Source organism: Copadichromis virginalis, linkage group LG23, assembly GCF_057382275.1.
Source record: "Copadichromis virginalis isolate Kocher_CV1m ecotype Utaka linkage group LG23, C_Virginalis_male_GT1.1, whole genome shotgun sequence".
In the NCBI taxonomy this organism is placed as follows: Eukaryota; Metazoa; Chordata; class Actinopteri; order Cichliformes; family Cichlidae; genus Copadichromis; species Copadichromis virginalis.
The window spans coordinates 20,968,908-20,993,818 of NC_140639.1; the positions used below are offsets into that span (position 1 = coordinate 20,968,908).

At 42.2% G+C, this 24,911-nt stretch overlaps 1 protein-coding gene and 2 long non-coding RNA genes across 4 annotated transcripts in view; 1 reads left to right on the forward strand and 2 right to left on the reverse strand.

Annotated features, from left to right (window-relative positions):
* Window positions 1-24,911, forward strand: part of LOC146680777 (protein NLRC3-like) — a 69,434-nt gene that overhangs the window by 26,474 nt on the left and 18,049 nt on the right. Inside the window, exons 11-12 of one of the 2 annotated variants that reach the window (XM_085449927.1) lie at window positions 11,136-11,182; window positions 11,680-12,066. In XM_085449927.1, the coding sequence (XP_085306053.1) occupies window positions 11,136-11,182; window positions 11,680-12,066 (434 nt within the window). Of the gene's footprint in view, window positions 1-11,135; window positions 11,183-11,679; window positions 12,210-24,911 lie in introns of those variants that run through there. The other variant, XM_085449926.1, reaches the window with a different exon arrangement.
* LOC146680778 (uncharacterized) lies at window positions 188-4,281 on the reverse strand. Its single transcript, XR_014918292.1, has 3 exons — window positions 3,903-4,281; window positions 1,023-1,069; window positions 188-881 (listed from the first exon to the last, which is right to left on the reverse strand). It is a non-coding gene; the product is annotated as an uncharacterized LOC146680778 (long non-coding RNA).
* On the reverse strand, window positions 5,560-6,126 carry LOC146680779 (uncharacterized). The gene is made up of 3 exons (XR_014918290.1): window positions 5,986-6,126; window positions 5,782-5,899; window positions 5,560-5,650 (listed from the first exon to the last, which is right to left on the reverse strand). It is a non-coding gene; the product is annotated as an uncharacterized LOC146680779 (long non-coding RNA).

The window sequence follows — 24,911 nt, forward strand, 5'->3', positions numbered from 1 at the left end:
AATTTGGACAGGTTTTCTGCTTTTAGTATATGCAAGGCAATACATTCAACCAGTTGAAAAATTTCCACTTTCCTTGGTTTTGTCATGATTCGCTGTGTGGCAGGAAGGATTGGACCCAAATGCAGGACTCGTAGACGGGAGGTTAAACTTAAAGCGCAGCTGTATTGCTGAGAAAATAGACTTTACAAAAACAAACCAAAACCTCAAAGCAAAACTAGAAATTAAACTGGTAACAGGAACTAAGAAACCTACACTACAAACCTAACAGGAGTACAAGGGAAAAAAAACACAGCATGAAGAGGGTACAACACAATACAAGGTAAGGAAAACAGGGCTTAAATACACACTGGAGTAATCAGGGAATATAAGACAGGAGGGAAACACAGCTGAGAGAAATCAGACTTAACAAGACAAGGGAATCAAAACTAGACACATCGACACAGACTTTCAAAGTAAAACAAGAAACATGACAGGCAAAACTTAAAGCAAACACTATGACATCACAGACATGGGACCAGGGCAGGCACAGAGACATAGACTACACACAGAATAGAAGGGCTCAAAATACAAAAACAGAAACCAGAACACAGGATAATAATAATAATAACCAACAAAGTACAACAATAGAATCAGAATATAACCCATAATGCAAAATAAAACCAAAACATAAGAAACTCAAAATGCTGAGTCAAAATGACCCAGAACCATGACAGGTTTATTTTTATCATCTGGAAGAGCTTAAAGCATACAATTCAATTATTAATTAATACAGTTGTTATTATTTATAAATAGATAGATGACAAACACACCAAAAAATACCAGTGGAAACACACACTCTTCTCTCACAGTAGTTTTCTGTATTCCACTTTCAGTTTTGGTGCCTGAAATTGGACAATTCCATTAGTCAGAATTTATGTTAAAATAACTATACTCTACCTCTACTTAATACTGGTCTAATGTCTTACTACATTAAACTGTGATTTAGAATCCAAAGAAACAATTATAGGAAAACAGTCACTCACCTCCAGGAGATTTCGCAATTTGAATTTCATTCTTGGAAACATTCAAACTGTCAGAAAAGATGAGAAGGAAAAATATCAGCATCCTCCACCTGTAAGACCATCCCATAATAACCATAAAGAGTCCGTAGGATTTGGTCACAAAAAAGATCAGAAATCAGATATTAATATTTTTTACCACAATTTCCAGGGTCGTAATGTTTTATCAGCTGCAACTCCAGCAGTATGAAACAGACTTTATATTTCAAACATAAAACATTTTCTGCATCACCAGTTGAATGCAGGTAAACTCAGCTGTAACTTCACTGCAGTGCTTCCTTCTTAGTTTTTTGAAGTGAAATACTGCTTCATCAGGTTGCCTATATATATACCGTATTTCTTCATCAGAAAATCTGTAGTGTAATAAAATAAAAGTGTATAAGTGGTATAAGGAGTATTTACTAAATGTAAATGTGACAGCTTGCAGTCAGTAATGTAGCAGAGACAGAGTCAAAGTCAAAGTCAACTTTATTTGTCAATTCTGCCACATGTACAGGACATACAGAGAATAGAAATTTCGTTACTCTCAAACCCTAGATGAAATAGCAAATGAACATTTAAATATAAGAGAGTGATTAAAAAATGCAAATAAAATAATTAAAAAGTAAAAATTTAAATAAATACAATACAAATTAACAAGAAAGCTATGCAATATACAATATACAATATTCAGGTAAGGGTAAATGACATTGAGTGTAAACAAGGCAGAGTAGTGCAAATAGGCAAATAGTGCAAATGGAGATTTAGTAATGTACGGTAAGAGATAGTATAACAACAAAGTCTTATGAGGTAGTGGCAGTCCAATGCTCCACAAAGTGACTGGTAACTGGTGCAGGCCAGTGAGTGAGTCAGAGTGTGTGTGTGTGTGTGTGTGTGTGTGTGTGTGTGTGTGTGTGTGTGTGTGTGTGACAGAGTTCAGTGAGACCATAGAGGAGAAGAGGGGAGAGGGGGCAGAATCGGGAGGGAGTTAAGCTTCCTGACAGCCTGATGGATGAAGCTGTCCTTCAGTCTGCTGGTCCTGGCCTGGAGACTCCGCAGTCTCCTCCCTGACGGCAGCAGCTTGAAGAAGCTTTGCATTGGGTGCGTGGGATCAGCCGCTATGCAAAGGGCTTTTTTAGTGAGACGGGTGCTGTAAATGTCCTGGAGGGAGGGGAGAGAGACACCAATGATCCTCTCTGCAGCTCTCACTATGCGTTGGAGGGTTCTATGACAGGATGCATTGCAGGCTCCAAACCACACAGTGATGCAGCTCGACAGGATGCTCTCGATGGTGCCTCTGTAGAAAGTGTACATGATGGGGGCTGGTGCTCCTGCTCTTCTTAGTTTGTGGAGAAAGAAGAGACGCTGCTGTGAGTCTGACTAAAGAGACATTACAGTGAGACCTGTTTGATCAGCAGAGACAGTCTCTCTCTACTACGAGTATGTTTGACTTTAACTGTCACACAAAATGATTCGGCTTCTATAAACCCCCCAACAAACATTTACAGATGCTTAGAAACATTTCCACTCCCAAACACAGAACTTGATTATAAACTAATCAGTTACTAATGTTCCCCAGCCCCCGCTTTCCCACAAACTCCTCCTACTCTCACTGTTTCCTTTTTTAAAGTTTTACTGTCTGTCTCCTAAACTTGGTGGTGCAGCTGGTTGTCTTCGTGTGAATCTCCATGTGAAGGTAATGGAAGCAGTGTGTTATTTTTTTCGGATTAATATCACCTGTGTGCAGCTTAGTTCCAGCACAAACAGCACAAATCATAGCATTGTTCATGATGACGGACTCATATGAACAACGTCGACTTGTAACACAACGTTTATGTAAGCAATCATTTGTAAGCCTCTTAAACTTTCTTGCGCTTTTACACTAAGTTTTATGGTAGTGCTTCTCCTTCTTTGGTGATTATTGTTCAACAGACTGAAAAAAGCTGTAATATGTTTTTGAAGCATAGTTAAATTGTTATTTAATAGACTATCACATATCATAATTAGATTTATGATACTGTGTTAAGGCACAGTAAAATTGTGTTTTTGTGTGTCTGTGTGTGTTTTGCTGTAGTGCACTTCTTAATTGATGATCCGCCTGATTGGACTGGAAAATTATTTCTAGCATAAATTACAGTTTTATATTACAGAAAAAATTTGATATCTGGAAAAATAATTTAAAAAATTCATGCTTACTAGTTGACACTAAATTTTTAACTGATTTCTCTTTTCATCTCAGCCCACTGTGTGATTCCACAGACATTTCTCCACAAATTCAACAAGCTCATTGGAATATTATTACTACATATAAAAAATTCATTTAAAAAAATGTTTCTTAATTGTCTAAATGAAAATCTCAGTAGATTCTTGATTCTCGCCTACTCTACAGCCGGCATAGTTTCATTTCAAACTGCGGCCATATTTCTGCCAAATTAAAAAATTAGTTCTACATGAGATGATTAAAAAAGAGGAACTAACACACACATATGTACATGTACGTAATACACATACAGAGAAAACAAAGGGAAATATAACTGAATGTGAAGACATGCCAAATGGGGAAATCTGACAATGACAGACACATAAGACAGAGAGACAAGACAGACACAGGGACTTGACTGAAGAACAGGAAGGGATCACTAAAGCAGATAGCTAGTATTAAGGAAGCCGAAACACGAGTGGCGGGGCTCGAAAACTGGTCAGCGGTGGCCTACGACGCGCTGAGACAATTGCTAACGGAGCAGAGGAAACTGACCGAAAAGCTAGAAGACCTTCAGTGTAGATCGAGAATAAATACAAGCTTTGTTGATCCGAAGAGAGAGGCTAATACCTGATGGCACTGACCCACAAATATAACGGGCTCACCGGTCTCTCGGTCCTAGGCCAGGTGCTGATGCCACTCCCCGTTCCATTGTCGTCTGTTTTCTTCAGTTCAAAACAAAGGAAACAGTCCTCAGAAACGCATAGCAGAAGAAGATCCTTGTGAAAGACAAGCCCATTGGTTTTGACTATGGCTATACTGCTACGGTAGTACAACAGTCCCGTGCATATAGAGAAGTGAAAAGCACACTTAAACAAAAGGGCATACGATCTCCATTAACAAAACTCTAGATTCACAGGGACACGGGCCCTCAGGTGTACCAAAGTCCGGCCGAAGCGGTATGAGAAATGCAGCGGAGAGGATTTAGGGTGGAGGAGCCATGTGAAAGAGGAGGATTTGACCCTACGTCTCTGATAGAGCCACTGGAGCAAATGTCACCATGGCAACCCGTGACCCGGAGAAGCAACGACGGAGCCATTCAGTGCGCGACAAACTACAAGTGTTCCAGCGCAGAACAACTTAACTTCAGAGGAGGGTTTTGTCACGGTCCTGGGTCATTTTGACCCAGCATTTTCAGTTCTTATATTCCTTTGTATTATGGTTTGTATTCTGATCCTTTTGTCATGCTTTGTTTATTAGTATTATTCTATGTTTCAGTTATTCTTTGTGAGGGATTAGTTCTTAAGTTGTGTCTCTCATTTAGTGTAAGTTCAGTTCAGTGTCAAGTCTGTGTCTGTTTCTTGTTTCCCGTTTTATTGCGAAAGGTTGTGCCTCATCTCAGTGTGTCTAGCTTTGCTCCCCATGTCTCGTTAGCCCAAACCCTCCCAGCTGTGTCTCCCTCCTGTTTTCCATTCCCTGATTACTCCCCTGTGTATATAAGCCCTGTGTTTTCCTGTGTTCCCTGTCGTGTCGTACCCTCAACTAGCTGTGTGGTCTGCGTTGGTGTTTCTGGTGTTTAGTCACCTGCTCCAGTTTAGTATTTCTTTTCCAGTGTTTCAGTACTCAGTTCCTCTGTTCAGACTTTTATTTGTCTTTTGGTGAGTTTAGTTAGTACGAGGTTTTTCCCAGCAATAAAGCTCCGCTTTAAGTTTCACTTCCGTGTCTGAGTTCTCCATTTTGGGTCCACCACTCCTGCTTGCCTGCCTGCCACACAGCCAACCATGACAGGTTTGACTTTATAGATACTCTATAAGTGTGGGGACAGAAAACTACAAATAGGTAGTGATGGGCAGGTGAAGCTTCATGAAGCACTGAAGCTTTTCATCCAATTGGTTCACCCCAGCGCAAAGCTTCTTGAAGCTTCATTTGCTCTAGTAGGACACCTACTGGACGTAAAAATATTAGTTGGCATGAATTTGAAGAGTGTGGCCTTTTGCACACAGCCTGTAAATGTCAACAACAAAAGGAGTGTGTAAAACATGTATATTGTAGTGATGGCAGTACACTGTGTATATTTATACTGGCAGTATGGAAAATGATCATTTGGAAATGCTTAAAATGGAAATGATCATTTACTGTGAGGTGTGGTTGGGGTGTGGACAGTGGTTGTGCTTTTGTAACGTTGAGGTATGGACAGCTACACACTGAGGCTTTGAGCCTCAGTCCTGCCTGTTCACATTTTATTCAGTAAAAGCTAAATTTTCACTGCTTTTATAACCTTTAGTGGGGAGAACATAGCTAGGATTTAATGACTTAACAAATCTTTTAAATCCTTTGTCCTCCACAATGCTAAATGGCTGGGAGTCCTCAATCACCATGCTAACCAGGTCTTCATCTATTGGAGATTGTTCTCCTGAGGAAAGACAATAAAGATAAAGCACAAATATAAATATCACATACGTAACTTATAACAGCTGTATAATATTGTTATATCATTTAGTAACATTACTGCATGCTGTATTATCATTGCATTTGATGGCTCACCTGGTCTTGCTCCACAATCGGTGTCCCCCTTATTCTCATGCAAAGCTCTGTAGTGCCTAAGCATGGATGAGGTGTTGTTGTTATATCCCAGCTCCCTGGCACATAGCAAACACTTCACCTTGTACAAAAGTAAAGACAGCTTAACATAAATTGTATTGCACCATCAGTATTATGAAAATACATCTACTGTAGAAATTTACATACCTTGTTGGGAGGAATAAGATCAAAATGTTCCCACACAGGGGAGGACATCCTCCTCTTCTTAGCTGGCTCCATTCTCTCCTGACTTTCTCTCCTCACTCTCATAAACCTCCAAACTGTCTCCAAACTCTCACTAACCGCAACTCTCCATCAAACACCCACATTCTGAATGAAGTCTGAGGGTTTATATCTCTGTCATATCTCGCGGCAAAGTTCGAACCACTTCATGAACCAGTCACGTGGTACAGCCAGGCAGCGAGGCTTCGGACGTCATCATTTTCAGCTCCTCCCATAAATGAAGCAAGCCTCGATACGTGCATCGCGGAAACGCCCCCTCCATTACTCGACACAAGCTTCGAAGCCTCGATACAGAACGTCACATCACTACAAATAGGTATCTGGCTCTCCCGAATAATTAATATGTTCTTTACGGTTCAAGTTGTATATAATCGCTCTACTTTGAGGTAGCCAACAACTTAAGATAGGATGAGTGTGACTCAGATCGTGGTTCTCACTGATTCTAAGAGAGGGCCCTCACTTTTTGTGAGGCTTTCTCTCTCATAATTGTATGGGGGTGTCTCATTTACTTCATATTGGGAGTCATACTGCAGTGTTGTTCAAGTTTTGGATTCTGCAGCTTTCTTTAATTGTTCATCTATTAGTTCAACCGCGTTTTGGTTTAGGTTTCGTTTGTTTTAAAGGTCAGTGATGGAGGATTATTTCATTTTCACAACAGTATACTATGTCATAGTGTCTGGAAATAATGTTGCTTAATGTTAATGGCCTGGGAAATCAAATCAAAAGTTTTAAAAAATTGAAAAATAAAATAAGAATATAATCTTTCTGCAGGAAACTCATTTGTCACCACAATGGAAATTATAGAAATTTGGATATAGTAAAACATATTATAGCTCCCATATCAACAGCCATAAAAGAGGGGTGGCCATTCTTATGGCGAACAATTTGTTGTTTGACCTCTTTAAAGAAATAAAAGATAAAGAAGGACGGTACATCATTGTGAGGGGCAAAACTAAAAATAGTATTTTGACTCTTGTCTTTATATAATCACCACCCAATAGCCCCAAAACTTTCTTTAAAGATCTCTTTGACTTTGTATTTATGCAGGACACTTCAGTGTAATACTGAATTATAATTTGGACACAACTAGTCAAACTAGATACAAAACACATATAAACAGACACTTAAACTTGACACTTGAGGAAATGGGACTAGTGGATGTCTGGAGATTACTGCACCATTCACAAAGGAATTACATACATTACTCAATTCCGCACTCAGTGCGCACCTGGATTGATTTTTTTTTTTTATTATTCAAAAGGAAGAATGTCACAGAGTGTTAGACTGTAAAATTGGGGTAGCAGATGTCTCGGATCATAAAGCAATTTTTCTGACAATTCAGTTGGACTCACTTCCAATGAACACAGCTTGGCACCTTCATGTAGGGCTTCTCCATAACGAAACCATTACAAATTATGTTAAATGAGAAATAGATACATTCATTAAAGAGAATAACAACGGAGAAGTGAATCCTCTAATTCTTTGGATTCAATGAAAGCCGTTCTGCAGGGAAGCTTGATAGCAAAAGCCTCTTTTGTTTATATATATAAAAAAAAAAAAACCAATATGACAAAAAACTGAAAAGAGTTGGAACAAATTTTCAGGACTAAAAAGGACCTCATAATACAGAAACAATTTTTAGAGGTTAAAATACAAATAGAAAATGTATTGAATCAGAAAGTGGAAAGAAAGGCAAGATATTTGAAACAAAATTACTACGAACTGGGCCCTAAATCCACCAAATTATTAGTTGCGAAAACGGCAGATAGATAGAGCAATACACAAAATTAGAAACTCCTTAACTCAAGAGTTGGAAACTGAACCAGAAGAAATAGATAACAATTACTACCAGAAACTCTATCTGCAAGAAGGAACTGTAGATGTACAATCAATAAGAAATTTTTTTGTACTCACTAGATCTACCCAGCATCGGGAAAAACCGAAACGAAGTACTTACTAAGGAAATCACAATAGAAGAACTGAACAAGGCAATCAGGAGAGAGAAATCCAACAAAACCCCAGGCAGTGACGAGTTCCCTGTGTAATGGTATCAGGTATTTTGGGAGAAACTAAACCTCATCTTGCTAAGAACCACTGTTGGGAAAGTTACTTTGAAAAATTAATTAATTATAGTTACTATTTACTTCTTCAAAAAAGTAACTGAGTTAGTAACTGAGTTACAGGATTCTAAAAGTAATGAATTACTTGAAAAGTAACTATTGCATTATGTCTAACCCCCTGGGGTCCAGGGTATAATTGGCCATTTTTAAGTACTTTTGATTTTCCCTCTACATTTCACCTTTAAAAAATATTTACTTTGCCTTGTTTGGTATCATCCTTTTCAGCACAACCTCATGTGTCTGAATTTACTGTTATGTTTTCATTTTGACATACTGTATTAACACAATTGATCTAAAATCACACAAAAAACATAAAATCAGAGTAGAAAAAGTTATATTTATTACTGTAACAACCACAAACATGTTTAATGAATCATATTTCATAACTTTAAATGCAAATATAAATTGTCAATTTTTAAATCCTATGCACACATTTTGCAAACAACAAAGTTATTTGCAGCCATTTACCTTTTACCCTTTTTATTTATAACCATTTCAAACTATTTGCATAACAATCAGGTGTTCTGCATTCAATAAGATGCCACACAAATTATTTGTGCCACTCCAAAAATTTCTGTCCACTATAAAGGAGAACACCACAGCCTGATACCTGCAGGTCTGACAGCAGGTGCATCACTCCTGTTTTTTACCTGGAGACAGCAGTCACCTCATTGTTCTGACACACAACACAAAACTATCCACAACACTACACACTAACTACACGTCTCTCTCTCTCTCTCTCTCGCCGTCACTTCTAAAATTTCCCCCTCTTTCTAAACAACCAAATGTCATGTTGCCATATCATTTTTTAATTGGTGCATTTTTTTGTTTTGTTTAGTTTTTTTTAATAAAAAATTAATATAATGCCAAGGCTGCTGTACATTTTTCAGGCACTGCCAGCTGAAATTCCATCTCAATAATTTGAGGCCTGGGATAAAATGTTGTTGAGATTCATATGGGGAGGCAAAAAGGCAAGAATACGCTTCTCCACTCTGCAGTTGCCAAAGGACAAAGGGGGTATGGCTTTGCCTAATTTTTAATTATATTTTCAGGCAGCACAATTACATTCTCTATGCCTATGGTGTGATAATTAATACACTGCAAAGTGGAAACAGATTGAGACACAAGATAGCACGGATTATAATGTCCAAACACTGTTAGGAGAAGATACCTTACCTGACATTGTTAAATCAAAACTCAACCCCATAACCCAGTTTTCACTTCAAACGTGGTACTCTAACATTTAAAACTGAAGGGTGGCCACAAAAAGTTGAGATGGATAGCCTTGTGCAATAGTGTTAAACCAGGACAATATGACAAGGCTTTCAAAGAGTGGACCAATGAGGGCCTAACTGCTTTCTGTTTAATTACCAGAAAGGACAAAGTTAGGAGCTTTCAAGAGCTTAAAGACATGTTTGAATTGAAAAAACAGAATTTGTTTCGATATCTACAACTTTGAGATTATTACAATAAAGAGATAGCTGAGGCTGAGATGATTAACCCTTTAATTGAAATGATGTGTGATGCCTGCCAACAAAAAACTACCAAACTAGTATCTAAATTATACCTCAATTTGATGAAGAACCAAAAATTTACCTCATTATATGTAAAGACAAAATGGGAAGAGGAACTAAAACTATCAATTACAGATGAAATATGGTACCAGATATGTGGCTCACTTCAAACATCTACAAATTCCCTACAGTGGCGGGAATTTAATTGGAAATGCTTTATTAGGTTTTTTTTATCACTCCTCACATTAAGAGTAGGCAGTTGGGCACACAGCAGCCTTGTTGGAGAAACTGTGGTGAAGTGGCAGCTAACCACTCTCACATCTTCTGGTCTTGCTCTAAAATTCACTCATTCTGGAAAACAGTGGGTGATACTCTACAAAAAGTATTAGGTTACAAGGTTCCTGAGGACTGTACTGCACTATTATTACTGTCCTTTATTTGGACAAACGTCCTAGTTTCAACAAATTTTTAACATGAAGGTTTTGGTATCACATAGGAATCTTAAACTACAGTATTTTATTTTATAATTAAATTCTAACTTGGAATAAGGTTTCTGCAACTGAACTAATCTCCTACTCAATGTAACTCCTCCACTGCCTCCTATTACTTTCTATGATTACTATACAATGTCCTTTAAGTATGTTCTGTTTGTTAAAAAGGAAAAAAATGCTAATAAAAACAGATTTGCAAAAAAAAAACAAAAAAAAAAACACTTTACCTTTTCCTCAGTAACCAAATACTACATGTTCCCTTATAATTTTGTTATTGGCTCATGTGGTTCATTTTTCCAGCAATAAGAAAGGGGGAATTCACTCAAAACAAAAGAAAAAAGTATGTGGTTTTTCTTTTTGTTTTTTTTTCTTTTGGTTTCTTTTGGTTACTGAGATTTGAACTCGTACAATATTTTTGGTCCTTGATTCACCCTCGTCTGAACCCTCGGAGAGCCTGCTGGGGAGCCATCCCAGCAGGAAACAGAGGCTACCCTTGTAAGGCACACTTTATGATTAAAAAAAAAACCCTAATTGAAACCTAAAGGCCTCTTTCACGCAGAAAGCAGTGATGACTGCTGCATTAGCCCAAAATGTGTCTTACACTGACGGCTGGTCTGTACCTATGCTTCATCATTGTTTGCATTTAGTACAGCCTTTACATGTACTATATGCAACCACTCCCTGACACCCTGATTGTATGTCAGTGTGTTGAATTTTGACTGTGGCATGTGTCAACTGCTCCCTGAACATATGCTTAATAATGGAGGTTATGATGTCATGTGATTATGATTTTTGCTCTTTTGAACGTTAGACATTTTCTTCAAGTGTATGTGTCAAAATGTTGGACTTTTCCTTTATCATTGTCTAACAGTATGTGTATGAGAGCGATGTAATGTCCATGTGTACATGCTGAAAGAGACTGTGCTGGTCTGACCCCCTCCTCCTTTCAGGGTGGAGCCTGCTGGAGTCCGATGGTTGAGACCAGGTCTGAGGAAGTGTAAGTGTGTGTTTTAATGTGATATGTGATCATGAAAACAAAGCAGCACACATTCAACCATCTTCAAACTGTCACATCACTCATTCACATCTCTGATGTCAGAAGTCATCATCAAAAAGTCAATCAATGAACAGATGATGGATCAATGGGCGATCGTGGCTCAAGAGCTGGGAGTTCGCCTTGTAATCGAGCCCCGGCTCGGACAGTCTCGGTCGTTGTGTCCTTGGGCAAGATACTTCACCTACCGCGTACTGGTGTTGGCCAGAAGGGCCGATGGCGCGATATGGCAGCCTTGCTTCTGTCAGTGCTCCCCAGGGCAGCTGTGGCTACAACTGTAGCTTGCCTCCACCAGTGTGTGAATGTGTGTGTGAATGGGTGGATGACCGGGTGTGTAAAGCACTTTGGGGTCCCTGGGGGGGACTAGTAAAAGTGCTATACAAATACAGGCCATTTACCATCAATAACTGCAGCTGGATTGTGTTTGTTCTCTCCATCAGATTCCTGTCAACTCACAATCGACACAAACGCACTACACAGAAATCTCAAACTGTCTGACAACAACGGGAAGGTGACATGTGTGGAGGAGGATCAGTCATATCCTGATCATCCAGACAGATTTGATTATCCTCAGCTGCTGTGTAGAGATGGTCTGACTGGTCGCTGTTACTGGGAGGTCGAGTGGAGAGGAAGAGTTTATATATCAGTGAGTTACAGAACAATCAGAAAGAAGGGGAAACATACAGACTGTGTGTTTGGAAAGAATAATAAGTCCTGGAGTCTGTTCTGCTCTGGAGATGATGGTTACTGTGTTTGGCACAATAACCAGAAGACATCCATTTCCTCCTCCTCCTCTGTCTCTAACAGAGTAGCAGTGTATGTGGACTGTCCTGCTGGCACTCTGTCCTTCTACAGAGTCTCCCCTGACACTCTGCTTCACCTCCGCACCTTCAACGCCACATTCACTGAAGCTGCGTATCCTGGATTTACAGTCTCATGTGGTTCCTCAGTGCGTCTGTGTGTAGTTTAGTTTAAAGAGTGTCTTGTTAGTGTCCTGTAAAACTCTGATTGTTGAACAGATAGTTCAGTCTATACATGTCTGTTTTTTCACTCAGAAACACAGTTTTAGATTCATGGATTCAATCAGTTGATGTTTTAAACTGTTTTTCTGTCAAAGCTTCACGTTGAATATCAGCCTAGGTCCACACGTACCCGTGTATTTTTGAAAACGCAGATTTTTCTATGCGTTTGCACCTTTCGTCCACACGTAAACGGCACTGAAAACTGAGATTTTTAAAAGCTCCTGCCAGGGTGGAGATTTTCGAAAACTCAGTTTTTGTGTTTGCGTGTGGACGCGGAAAACAGAGAAAACGCAGCGTCAAAGGATTGCGCCTTTTTTGACGTCACACTGTGCGCCACATTATTGTTTCGGTGAAATGGATTTCTACGATGGCAGACTTAGACAAAATACTGTTACTGTTAATTTTACTCTCTGCAGTGTTTAAATGCTTACATATACACACACAGTTACTGTGCCTCCACACATAGGACTCAGTTCTGCTTCTATGCGCCATCTTTTTTTACTCTTTCCCACCCAGGCTTCTAGACTTTTGATTGGCCAACATTTCTACACGGTTAGCAATATATCTCCTGTTGCTTTGGCATGTTCCTAGCAGCGTTTTCCTTCATTTTTGCGTTTACATGTGGACAGGATTTTTTTTTAAAAACAAAAGCTGAAAATCTCAGTTTTCAAAAATACCCATGTACGTGTGGATGTAGCCTCAGTATGCTGTGTTACTCTGAAGTTCAGTTCAGCTGAGATGATGAAGTTCATTTCAGTGTTGGAATAATGAACTTAATCAGTGTGATAACACTGCATATTTGAAAACGGATATTATTAAACTGAGAGAAACACTGATGTCAGTAAAGAGGAACTGATTAATGAGTGCTTACTGCCCTCAGATGGTCACAGATGTAAATACAAGCATGTAGCTATATTTTAAAAAAGCAGATCTCTTCACATATAATTTTCATCTTGTAGCTCTCTAACATGTTAGCTAGGTAATTTCACATTTGTGTCTTTTTGTGGAATCAGTATGAATCCTGCCTTTTCTTGTTTTGAAAGACTGAGCATGATATAAACAAAATTAAATCTGATCTGTCCCTCTACAAATATGGACAAACCTCAGATTCTGAAGTTCTCAACTTTTACATTTTGTCCTCTCTTCACTTCTGCTGACAACTGACGTGTCATCTGTTTGTTAAAAACTAACAGAGGAGGCTATGCACACTAATAAATTATCCAACAGAAGATTTTACCTTTGAGACAATTGTGTAGGTCTACTTTCCAAACTGAGAGCTGCAAAGATGAGATGATGGTGCAGGTTTCTAGTCTTAATTCAGTCTTGTTGCCGCATTGTGGTCACCTGCAGGAAAACAGTATAAAATAAAACTGAAACCTGAAATAACACTAACTAAAACAGAAATGACACACCCAGTGATGATTACACAGTCCCATGTATTTCATAATGAATAATGTAATTCATGAATTAATGCTTTATAGCAAGATCTTTTATGACGAAAGGCAACGTCAATGTAAGACATTCTTTCAAAAACACCTCTTAAGATCCAAATGCACTGCACATTACCTATCTGCTATTGCAATTATACCAGAATGCATGTGCAACGTTTTGTAAGTACAGTGAAGTATAGCTAAACTTTAGACAAATACAAAAAGCAAAAGATTATTTTATATTTACAAAACTAAAAATGTATTGCAAAGTTTACCTCCGCACTGAGGGGCAATAGATAGTTGGTGGATCTGAACCCCAGGACGTTCTTGGTTTTCGGTGGCAGTGCTAAAAACTGAACCACCAATAAACAAAATGTAAAACTAAATAAAAATGGAAATTGCAAATAAAATAAAAAAACTCAAATGTGATGCTTTGTGTGTAATCTTGTATGCATGCACACATACAATAGTCTTCACTGTATTTGATAATATGATTCACCTTCTGGTAATCATAGAATGACAATTTAAATGTCCTAAAGAACTGCTCTTGCTTATTTGAAAGTTGTGCACATTATCTGTATTTTGCCCGTGATTTTACCAGCATCACTTCACATTTTCATCTGATTTGAAATGTGTGAGTTCACTGGGTGAGAGGCACATGTGCACTCTATGAAAAGGTATTCCATCACAGACAATATACAGGTAATCTTTCATGGTCACTTTACAGAGCTCCCAGTTTGCCTACTACATCTCTGCACTGACTGACCTGAAGAACACCAATGCAGACACAGGAAATTTTCCAAAACCTACACTAAAACTCTGGATGTTGGTGTAGTGGTTCGAAATGATCTCTGAAGGTGTTCTTAATCTCTCTCAACAACTGCAATGACACAATATCTAATGTGAGTAAACTGAGTTGTCCTAAATCATAAGTTACCTTATTGTCAAATTTTAGCTGTTGCAAAATCTTCACCATTTAAACTGTGAAATAAATAAATCAGATCAACAATGATTTGGATCATCCAAGCTAATATAATCAACATTCAAAATCATATTAGTCACAAATAAATCTTGATTATTTATTATAGCCTTACTCAGGGCAGATACACATGGAGACACAACCAGGTTCTCAGGTGTCTAGCTGAGAAATTTGAGTGCAAAAGAAAATCCATTAACGCTCACCTTTCATGAATCAAGAGGAGCGTCAGTTTTCATCAACATTTGCCCGGGAAGGAGCCAAGCCGAGGACAAGCCCCTCAACCCCAGACCTGGGCCCGCTGAAGGTTGCCAGGGATTGGCAGATGCAAGTGGACTTGGATCAGAGGCTAATTTTTCCCACAGAGATCGAAACAACAACTCTGCGACCAGACCTCGTCCTCTGGTCTAACTCCTGAAATCTTGCGTACGTCATTGAGCTGACGGTACCATGTGAGGAAGCAATTAAGGAAGCATTTGAGTGTAAGAAGCTGCGGTATGCCAACTTGGCAGCTGAGGTAGAGGATAGAGGCTGGAACATCAAGGTGCACCCGGTGGAAGTGGGGTGCAGGGGCTTTGTTGCCAGTACAACACCAAAAATGCTTATGCTGGGCTTACACTGTGCGATTTTTGGCCCATTTCGAGCCGATTTTTGAGTCGTGCGACCGTTTTGGTGATCGGCCCAAGTTTGGTCTTCGTCGTGCATCGTGTAGTATATGTGGGGTAACGAGAAGCAATTAACACCTTACGACCAGCTCCCGATCATTAATCGCTTGGTCTCTGTTTGAAATCCTCCCGACCGTCGTAAGGGTGTCACTGCAGCCGCTCACACTGCGCACGCACAAACACATAAATGTCTGCGAAAAAGACGGAGTAGCACAGCAGTGCAGCATGTGATCTGGGCACAAGCGATGGAAGCACAACTTGTAGAACTTTGGAAAGCTCATCTGAGCCTTTTCGATGTGGCCTCACAAAATTATCATAACAACTGTGAAAATAGTTGTTGCTGCTCAATCACAACTGCATGATCAATGTTTTTCATTAGCAATTTAGCAAAGTTGATGGTGGTGGTGTCTCTGTGTGAGTGAAAGACAGCGAGGGAGAGAAAGGGAGAGTGAGCGACAGATTTTCTGTTATAACCTTCATTTTAAGGACGCACAGTGTGAGCACTCAGGTCGCATCAGAGCATCGGGCCGTATAGTGTGAGACCCTGCATCGTGACCTGCGAACTTCTAACCCCTGCGAGTCAATCGTGCAGTTTGAGCAGAATAGCTGAATAACGTGACTGAAAAAATCGAACAGTGTATGTCCAGCTTTAGAGAGATTGGGATCAGAGGACAGGCGCAATGGCAGGCCATAAGAGAACTAGCTAACACTGCTGAGAGGACCAGTTACTGGCTATGGTTAAAAAGGGCTGACATCACTCGGGCAGCTAAGGCAGTCAGCTAACCGCGAGACAAAAGAAATATTCTGCTCTTCTCCCCTCTGCTCTTCTTCCCTTTTCTGGGAGGCAGTGGGGAGGTAGAGTGTACAGCCCGATCCGGCGGGGAGGTGTGGGAAGCCATATCGGGCGCCCCCCTTCTGGCTCTCCTCTCTGCTCTCTCCTATCTTGTCCCTTTTGTCTTACTTTTCTCTATCACCTTTTCTATCCCTTTAAAGAAGCTAGGCTCCATAAATGCTAACGTGGTAAGTATTATTTCTCAGTTGCAGTGAATAGATAGAAAATAAACTGTAGGAAACTAAACAGAAAAAAGAAGAAGAGAAATAACAATTTAACATAAACCAGTGACACACTCCAGGGCCTGATCAGCCCTGGCAGGGCCTCCTTGATGAGGGTGTCTAGTGATAATGGCCGAAACACCCGATGAAGCCAAGGTCCACTACTGACGATGTGTCCCAAATTTTACAATTATAATCTAGATCAGATCTCTAATCCCTAAACCTGACCAAGGAAGGAAAATGGCAGATTAGCCTGGGTAAAAGACCAAAAGTTGAGGCACACAACAATGTGTGCTGCTGCCAAACAGTCATCCCTCAAAAGGCTCTCCATCTAAAGCAATGCATTATCAGGGACTGTAACATCTAGTCCTTTGTACTGAATTAAGTTAACAAGGATCTTGCTGTGGTTGAAGTGTACCTTTTTACAGGGGAATTCCTCGAAATTTAAGTATAATTAAAATAATCAGCAAAGCAGGGAGCAGGGATAGCTCAGTAGGTGGAGTGGTTCCCCCATAATCAGAAGGTCGGGGTTTCAAATCCACCGTACAAGGTACACACTGTTCCCCGGGTGCTGGATTGGTAGCTGCCCACTGATTCACCGAGTGAATGGGTTAAATGCAGAAGACAAAATATCCCAAGTGTGGGACTACAAGGGGTTTGAAATTACTTAAAGTTTATAATAATAAAATTCTAATTCTACATTGCCCATAGGTGTCAATGGTTGTCTGTTTCTGTGTGTTAGCCCTGTGACAGACTGATGACCTGTCCAGGGTGTACCCCACCTATCACCCTATGATAGCTGGGATTGGCTCCAGTAAACTGATTAGGGGTGTGGCTGATTTATAATATCAAGATGACAAGAAATGAGAGCTTTGTAGCAAAAAGGAATGCAAAGAAAAAGTTTTATGTGAGTTATCTAGTTTATATAGCACTATACACTATTACACCTGTAAGCACCATAATAGCTATAGCATAATAATAGTAATTACTTCTAATATAAACAATGGGGGAAAAAATCTGTATTTTGAGTGATTCACTGTTAGAACTTGTAAACATTTTTAAGCTCCTAAACAGCATTGTTTCTGAGGGGGAAAGATGGAGAAACATAGGGGGTGAAGGACAGACTTGCCTATACCATTTATGTTACTGCAGCCTTGATTTTCAATTTGCTCCTAGAAAGCCTCACATGTGGATGGTTGACTGTGAGAAGAAAGTGAAAACAACAATTAACTATGCAATGAAACAATAAGACAGAGTCAGACGTTTAGATGATGACATGGAATATTTTACCATAAACTTTCACATAACAGCTTACTTTATCTTACAAAGGGCCATCAGCAACAGAACACCGTGGTCTAAACATTTTAGTCTTAGCTAACTTGGCTAGCATTAGCTAAATGGTTGCATGAAGCCAGCAGAGACCTTGAGTACATTTTTACACAAAATTCACTGTACTGCATGTGGTTGACTCTCCAACTCTGAATGTCCTGCTTTTGAAGTGTTTGCTTGGCTGTCAGCAGACATGAAAACAACCACCTGAAAATGCACATGCTCCATGACTGCCTCTCGGCCATCTGTAACCTCCCTCTTCCCATCACTGATGCTACAGTCCTTTGGAGGGTGCTGTCTGAGATGAATTCTTTACTAAAGTTATGCCCATGTTAGCTTATTGTTTTGCTCTATAGTTCAGATAGTTCAGCTAGTTCAGTCTGTACATGTCTGTCTCTTTTATTGAGAAACATGTTTCATATTCATGGATTCCATCAGTTCATGTTCACTTAAGCCCCACGGCCCCGGTACCGGGGGGAAAAAGGAGGAGATCACGTTTAATCGATTATAACACGGGATCAGAAATATAAGTCCCGACATGTGTGGTATCCACAGAAACCTCTGACTCTTTGCTAAAATCTCATATAAACCCTTTCTACAACCACCAAACACAACGAAAACAAGCTAGATTAAACGAGCAGTTACGTAAATGCGCACAGGTCCGCTTAACAACAAAACCGTACCAGAAATTCTTTAGACTTCATCTAACCGGCTAAAGAAAGGCTGGTTACGTTCCAGAGCTATCACCAATTCCAAACACCAAATTTCAGCACACTCTGACCAAAATTCACAGAATGAGCCGCAAAAAAGATCACAAAAACACATAGCAGCGCAAATGCGCTAAGACAGAAATTGGTTTACCGTCCTGATTTCCTCCGTTATTTTCGCCGGTAGCCATGTGATTATCAGCATTTACCATGGCTAACTAGCCGCACCAGAGCCATTACCATCAACAACCTCCATTTTAGACCAATGACTGTAGAAAACATGGACGACACGACAGCACCTCCTCCCATTGTGCAAAAATGAAGCCAAAATATCCCTCTTGTGGAGGCTGTCATCTTGCATTTTTGGAGCCAGATTCTGCGCGGTAGTGACTTGAGGTGGAGCGACTGAGTCACGCTCCCGGCACCCACACACCCGCTGGACATGACCGCAAATACGCCCCCCTACACTTTTTACGTAGCCTGTCTGCTCCAGTTTTTTGCTGATGGGTTTACCACGACTGACGACTCGTTTAATTAAGATAAATACAACTAATAATTCACTGTTATTAAAAAGACACACAGCTTATCATCTTATAGTTCTAAAATATCTAAAATCACTCTGTTGTTAATTCGTTTGCTAGATTACCCACTAGGATATGTACTGTGTTGGAGGCTTGTTGCTAGCTAGTTAGCGATGCTGCACACCTATTATTGAATAAGTCAGCACTTCTTAGGTGTTGTTATCCATTTTTAGACAGCGATGAGATCAGCTGCACACTCCACAGAGGCCCAGAGTTACTATTAATATCAAAAATATAATGCTGTCCTTTAAGACTTTAACATTTAAGACTGTGAGTGTAATGGATCTAAAACTGTTTAAATCTTCAGAGCCGTCTACAGCCTGGTAACATGGAATCTTTAAAAACAGTAGCAGAAGGTTTCAGTAGTGTAGTCTAATTTGTTCTTTTCATTTATTAATAATAGAGTCCATATTATATCAACAGCTAAATTCACCCTGGGGAGAAACTAGTGAGAGAGACCATGAGGACTAAGCTGGGTTTCCTGGGTCCAGAGGTTTGGAGAAACTTCTTCACTTTCTTTCATCACAGCTGTCCTGTGCCAGAAGTTCTGTTGACCCACTGAGAGAGGCTTCATTTAAGAAACACCAGGAAGACAGAAGCTCATCGCATTGATCAAGCAGGACTCATGATCTTCACCAGCAGCTCCCACACAGGGAAATCTTCAGCACTCCTTCGTAGGCCTGCTCCAGAAGATAGATAAACCCAGCATTTCATAAACACTGTGATGGAGACCTTTGGTTTGTGTAATGTTATAAATACTCGGATACTCCCCAGAGGCTCCGGACTTTTACATAAAGATATTATATTTAGTCCTGTAGAAAGTTATATATTTAAAATATATTATCCTCTCTGGTTACCCTGGTAAGAATAACTCTGAATCACTTTATGGTAAATAACACACTATCTGCAGAAAACTGTGAAAGAATTCCAGATCACCAGTTTGTAGTTTGACATACAAGTGACAACCTTTGACCTTCATCAGGTTTTATTTAATTGTGTCAGAGAAAATGAAATGTGCTCTTCATGCAGCGGAGTACATCAAGTGTTTAAAACAGAATCTGTGCAGGTCTGAGATCAGCAGCTCTGTAACACCAAACTGAGGTCCTGTTAATGCTGATATATAGTGACACAGTTACATGGATGATTAATCCTTTTGACTTTTTGTCTTTAACTTTATCAATAAAACAGCTGCAGCTTTCACTGACAGCACATGTGGCTTCTTTAACTACCGTCCTTAGCTAAGGTTCTGGTGCCACTGATCCAGTGGCGGCAGCGCTGCATCTCTGGTGGTCTGCCACGGGTCTGGCAGCAGCGGCGTAATGGTTCCGGTGGCCTGCCACAGATCCAATGCCGGTGGTGCTACACCTCTGAAGAGCGGCCACACGTCCAATGGTGGCAGCGGCGGCGCAGCTCTGGCAGCCTGCCATGGGTCCGGCAGCAGCGGTGCTGCCGCTCCGGTGAGCCACAATGTAACATGACACACGATCCATAACGTGCTGGCCATGCAGGACGTGGCCGCGCCGGACGTAGACGTGGTGACCGTGCTGGTCCCTCTGACTTGCTGAGCTCATCCGAGGCCAACACAGGCTCCTCAGGCTTGGTGAACTCCACTGCCGGCGGAGCGTGCTCCTCCCGCTCGCCGAGCTCCTCTACCGACGGTGTGTGCTCCTCCCGCTCGCCGAGCTCCTGCTCCAGCACACTGAGCTCCTCATCTGGCGGTGATGCGGTGACACGGCAGCAGCAGGCGGTGGATGTGGTGGCAGAGTAGTGGATGTGGATGGTGGAACAGATGACAGCTGAACTACACGCTGAGCAGCAGACTGAGTTGAGGGTGATATGGCTAACATGAAAGGTTCAAGGTTCAAGGTTCTTTATTTGTCACATGCATAGTTATACAAGTATAACACACAGTGAAATGTAGCCTGACACACTCCTCGACATGTGCAAAAAATTGGGGGGGGGGGGGGGTGTAGAGGAAGAACATTATATATATATATATATATATATATATAGTATATACATTGGGTGAACGTGCAGTAGTAGCAGCAAGCAGGTGAATTCTGTACATTAATATGAATAGACATCTGACTATTTTACAGGATAGACAATATAGACATATTTAAAATTAAAGGAATTTGAAATGTACATTGTGCCTTGGTTTAGTGTCTGGAAGAGTCCTGTCTCAGTCAATTATAGATGATGTGAGAGGGCGGGTGTGTGTGTTTAGGGCCCGGATGGCTTGGGGATAGAAGCTCCTCTTGAGTCTCTCTGTCCTTGCCCGGATGATGCAGAACCTTCTACCAGATTGCAGAAGTTGGAACAGTTTGTTGCCAGGATGGGACGGGTCCTTCAGTATCTGCGCTGCTCTAGTCCGGCATCTCCTGGTGTAGGTGTCCTGAAGCGGGGGGAGAGCAATCCTGCAGCAGCATTCTGCTGTACGGATCACTCTCTGGAGAGCTTTTTGGTCCTTCACACAGCTGTTCCCAAACCACGATGTCATGTTCTGTGTGAGGATGCTCTCCACAGCGCCTGTATAGAAAATCCTGAGGATCTTTGGAGAGACCCTGAACTTCCTCAGTTGTCGTAGGTGATACAGGCGCTGCCTAGCCTTTTTGGTCTGGACCTGAATGTGGGCAGCCCATGTCAGGTCTGAGGAGATGTGGACACCAAGATACTTGAAGGACTGCACCCTCTCCACTGGAGCTCCATTGATGATAATGGGCTTGTAGTCTCTGTGCTGACCCCTTCTGAAGTCCACCACCAGCTCCTTGGTCTTGCTGACGTTCAGCTGGAGGTGGTTGTCCTGGCACCACGATGCCAGATTCTTCACTTCATCCATGTAGGCCGTCTGATCGTTGTTGGAGATGGCACCCAACACCACTGTGTCGTCAGCAAACTTCACAATGGTGTTGGAGCCATGGGTGGCCACACAGTCTGAAGTGTAGAGGGAGTAGAGCAGTGGCGAGAGGACACATCCCTGAGGTGCTCCTGTGTTGATGGTGATGCTGTTGGAGAAGCACCTGCCCACCCTCACCACCTGAGTTCTGCCAGTGAGGAAGTCCAACACCCATGCACACAGACGGCTGTTAAGTCCCAGATCCCTCAGCTTTGTGAACAGTCTGCAGGGCACTATTGTGTTAAACGCTGAACTGTAATCAACAAACAGCATTTGCACATAGTTACCCTGTTTCTTGTCCACATGGCTGAGAGTGGTGTGTAGGACGTGGGCGATGGCATCCTCTGTGGATCTGTTGGATCTGTAGGCGAACTGCAGCGGATCTGTGGTGTCTGGGATGGAGGAGGAGATGATGTTCTTCAGCAGCCTCTCAAACACCTTCATTACTACCGAGGTCAGTGCAACTGGCCGGTAATCGTTCAGGGATGAGGGTTTGCTGTTCTTGGGCACAGGGATGATGGTGGATCTTTTGAAGCATGTGGGGACCACAGACTTCACCAGGGACTCGTTGAAGATGTAAGTGAACACACCTGCTAGCTGGTCAGCACAGCAGCGCAGCAGACGGCCGGTGATGCCGTCTGGCCCCGCCGCTTTCCTTGTGTTCACTCTCCTCAGTGCCGCTCGGACGTCATGCTCCGCGATGCTGGTCACCGGTCTCTCGCTGATGACGTCACTGTCCTCGGTAGTCAGGCGGTAGATAGCATTAGCCGCCTGGCTAACCTCGAAACGGGCGTAGAACTGATTCAGCTCGTTGGTGAATGCAGAGTCGGCGTTGATCGGCGCAGTGTCCCTGGCTTTGTAGTCCGTAATGGTGCGTAGTCCGTGCCACATACTCCGTGTGTCGCCCTGGTGGAAGTGGGACTCCACACGTTCCCATTACCGGCGTTTGGCATCTATCACCGCGCGCCGCACGCCGTATGAGGCCGCTTTGTAGGCGCTCATATCACCAGTGGCGAGACCCGCGTTGTAGGAGGCGGTCCTGGCGTTTACTGCAACGCCAGGACCAAAGGGTTGGAGAGGATGTGTGCAAAGGGTGGAGAGGATGATAATGTTACAGCTGGCTCAACAAATTCCAGGGGTCCAGAAGCATCTGAGGCCTCCAGTTCGGCCTCTGGGGAAGCCCTGGGGAGAACCTCCGTCTCCATGTGGCCAGACTGGGCCAAAAAGTCATCTGGGTCTGCATGCTCTGAGCTCCCTAGCTCCAAGCTCACAGTCTCAGAGTGAACATTCTCTGAGTGTTTGGAGGTAAAGCAAACAGTGTCTGACCCCACCGACTCTGAGCTAACTACTTCAGGGCTGACTATGCAAAATTCTGCCCCAGAATTAGGACTCAGGCCACATTCATGTGTCGGTGGTCCAAAAATCTCCACTGGGGTTTCAGTTACACCTTTCACAGTTTCTCCATTGTTAATTGCCGTAGCGGCTATAGTCTCTATTTCCATGTTCACAGGGAGGGAATTTACAACCCTGGCAGAGTCCATTTTACTCACTGTGGCGTCCAGAGCCGCTGGTCCTGAATCTTCAACAAGCACAGGAGCGAGTGTAGATATGGCTGAACACTGCTTGCGAGGACGCCTTCTCCTCCGTGAAGGCGGGGCCGTGTGTATGGAAACCGTCCTCTGCTGTTCATCTGTGTTTTGATTTTCAATGACAGGATTTATTGAAACAATTGAGTCTGGTTTACCCACTGCAGTAATGAGCAGGCTGACTGGGCCAAAACCGCAGGAGTGGGTGGAGGCGTAATGGGGTGATGATGGCGAGGGCGACATCTCTTCTGTAATGGAGGGTCAAGCAATTGTGCCGCAAGCATCAACGGGAAAGCCCACCGCCGATGCATGAAAAACCAGGCGGCTAGAGCCTCTAGGAGAGCAGCCGGACTTTCCTTGCTCAGGCCACCCAAGCCAAATAATTCAAAACTAGAGCTATCCCTTAAACTAGTGACCAATAACGTAAGTTTGTTAATGTCCAAAAAGTTTGCGGTGAAGGTAGTGGATGAGAGGTAATTGTCCAAAAACACTACCTGTATGTGTCTCTTGTGTGGATCTACAGCCTGGATTACGCTCTGGCAGTAATCCCATAGCTACGCGAGCGATCCCTCCTTCGTGACAGCTCTTGAGTTTGCTGGGTCCATGGTGGTTGGTGGGATCATTCTGTCAGGGATTGCCAAGACAAACCGTGGGGATGTGGGAAATGAGGACCCAAAACGCAGGATTCTGCGATGCAAACAGTGCACTTTATTTACAGTGAAAGCTGTAAACACAATACATCCCCATTGCTCCCTAGACTCCCGTGTGTGTGCTCCCCTCTGACGTCTGTGCTTGTGCTCCCCGCTGTCGTGTTTCCGCACACCCCGAGCGTGCTGCCTTTCTGGTCCACTCTTCCGCCTGCAGGAAAACCACAGAAACAGCCGTCAGCACTGATCCCCGCGGGCATACACGAACTGCACTGTCATACGCTGACACACACTAACTTGGGATAACAACGCAATGATCCCACGCCGGTGGGAGCTCCAACACTCTCCTAAAGCTCCCCCGATGAGCCCTGATCAGCAACAGGTGTGTGGCAGGAACTTCAGGTGTGGCCAGTCCTCCCGCAGGGCCACACCCATTAGGCCTGCAGGTGGCTGTCCTCCATCCTCCAGCCACACCCGCAGACACACACATATACACACCCACACCCTGCCTATACATATAATGAGTGGAACACAGAATAACACAGCATTGTGCAGAAAAACACCCACATCACCAAATCATAACAATAATAATAATATAATAACAATAACAACAACAAACCACACTGCTCACGGACCCCCCGAGTCGTCCAGAGCCGGGTCCGTGACACATCCGCTAACATGGAGGAGGCGGGGTTTATAACCTATACTTTTTGGGGAGCTGTCACATCATCATCATCCATGTTTTCTACAGTCATTGCACCCACCGCCTATTAGCAGGTA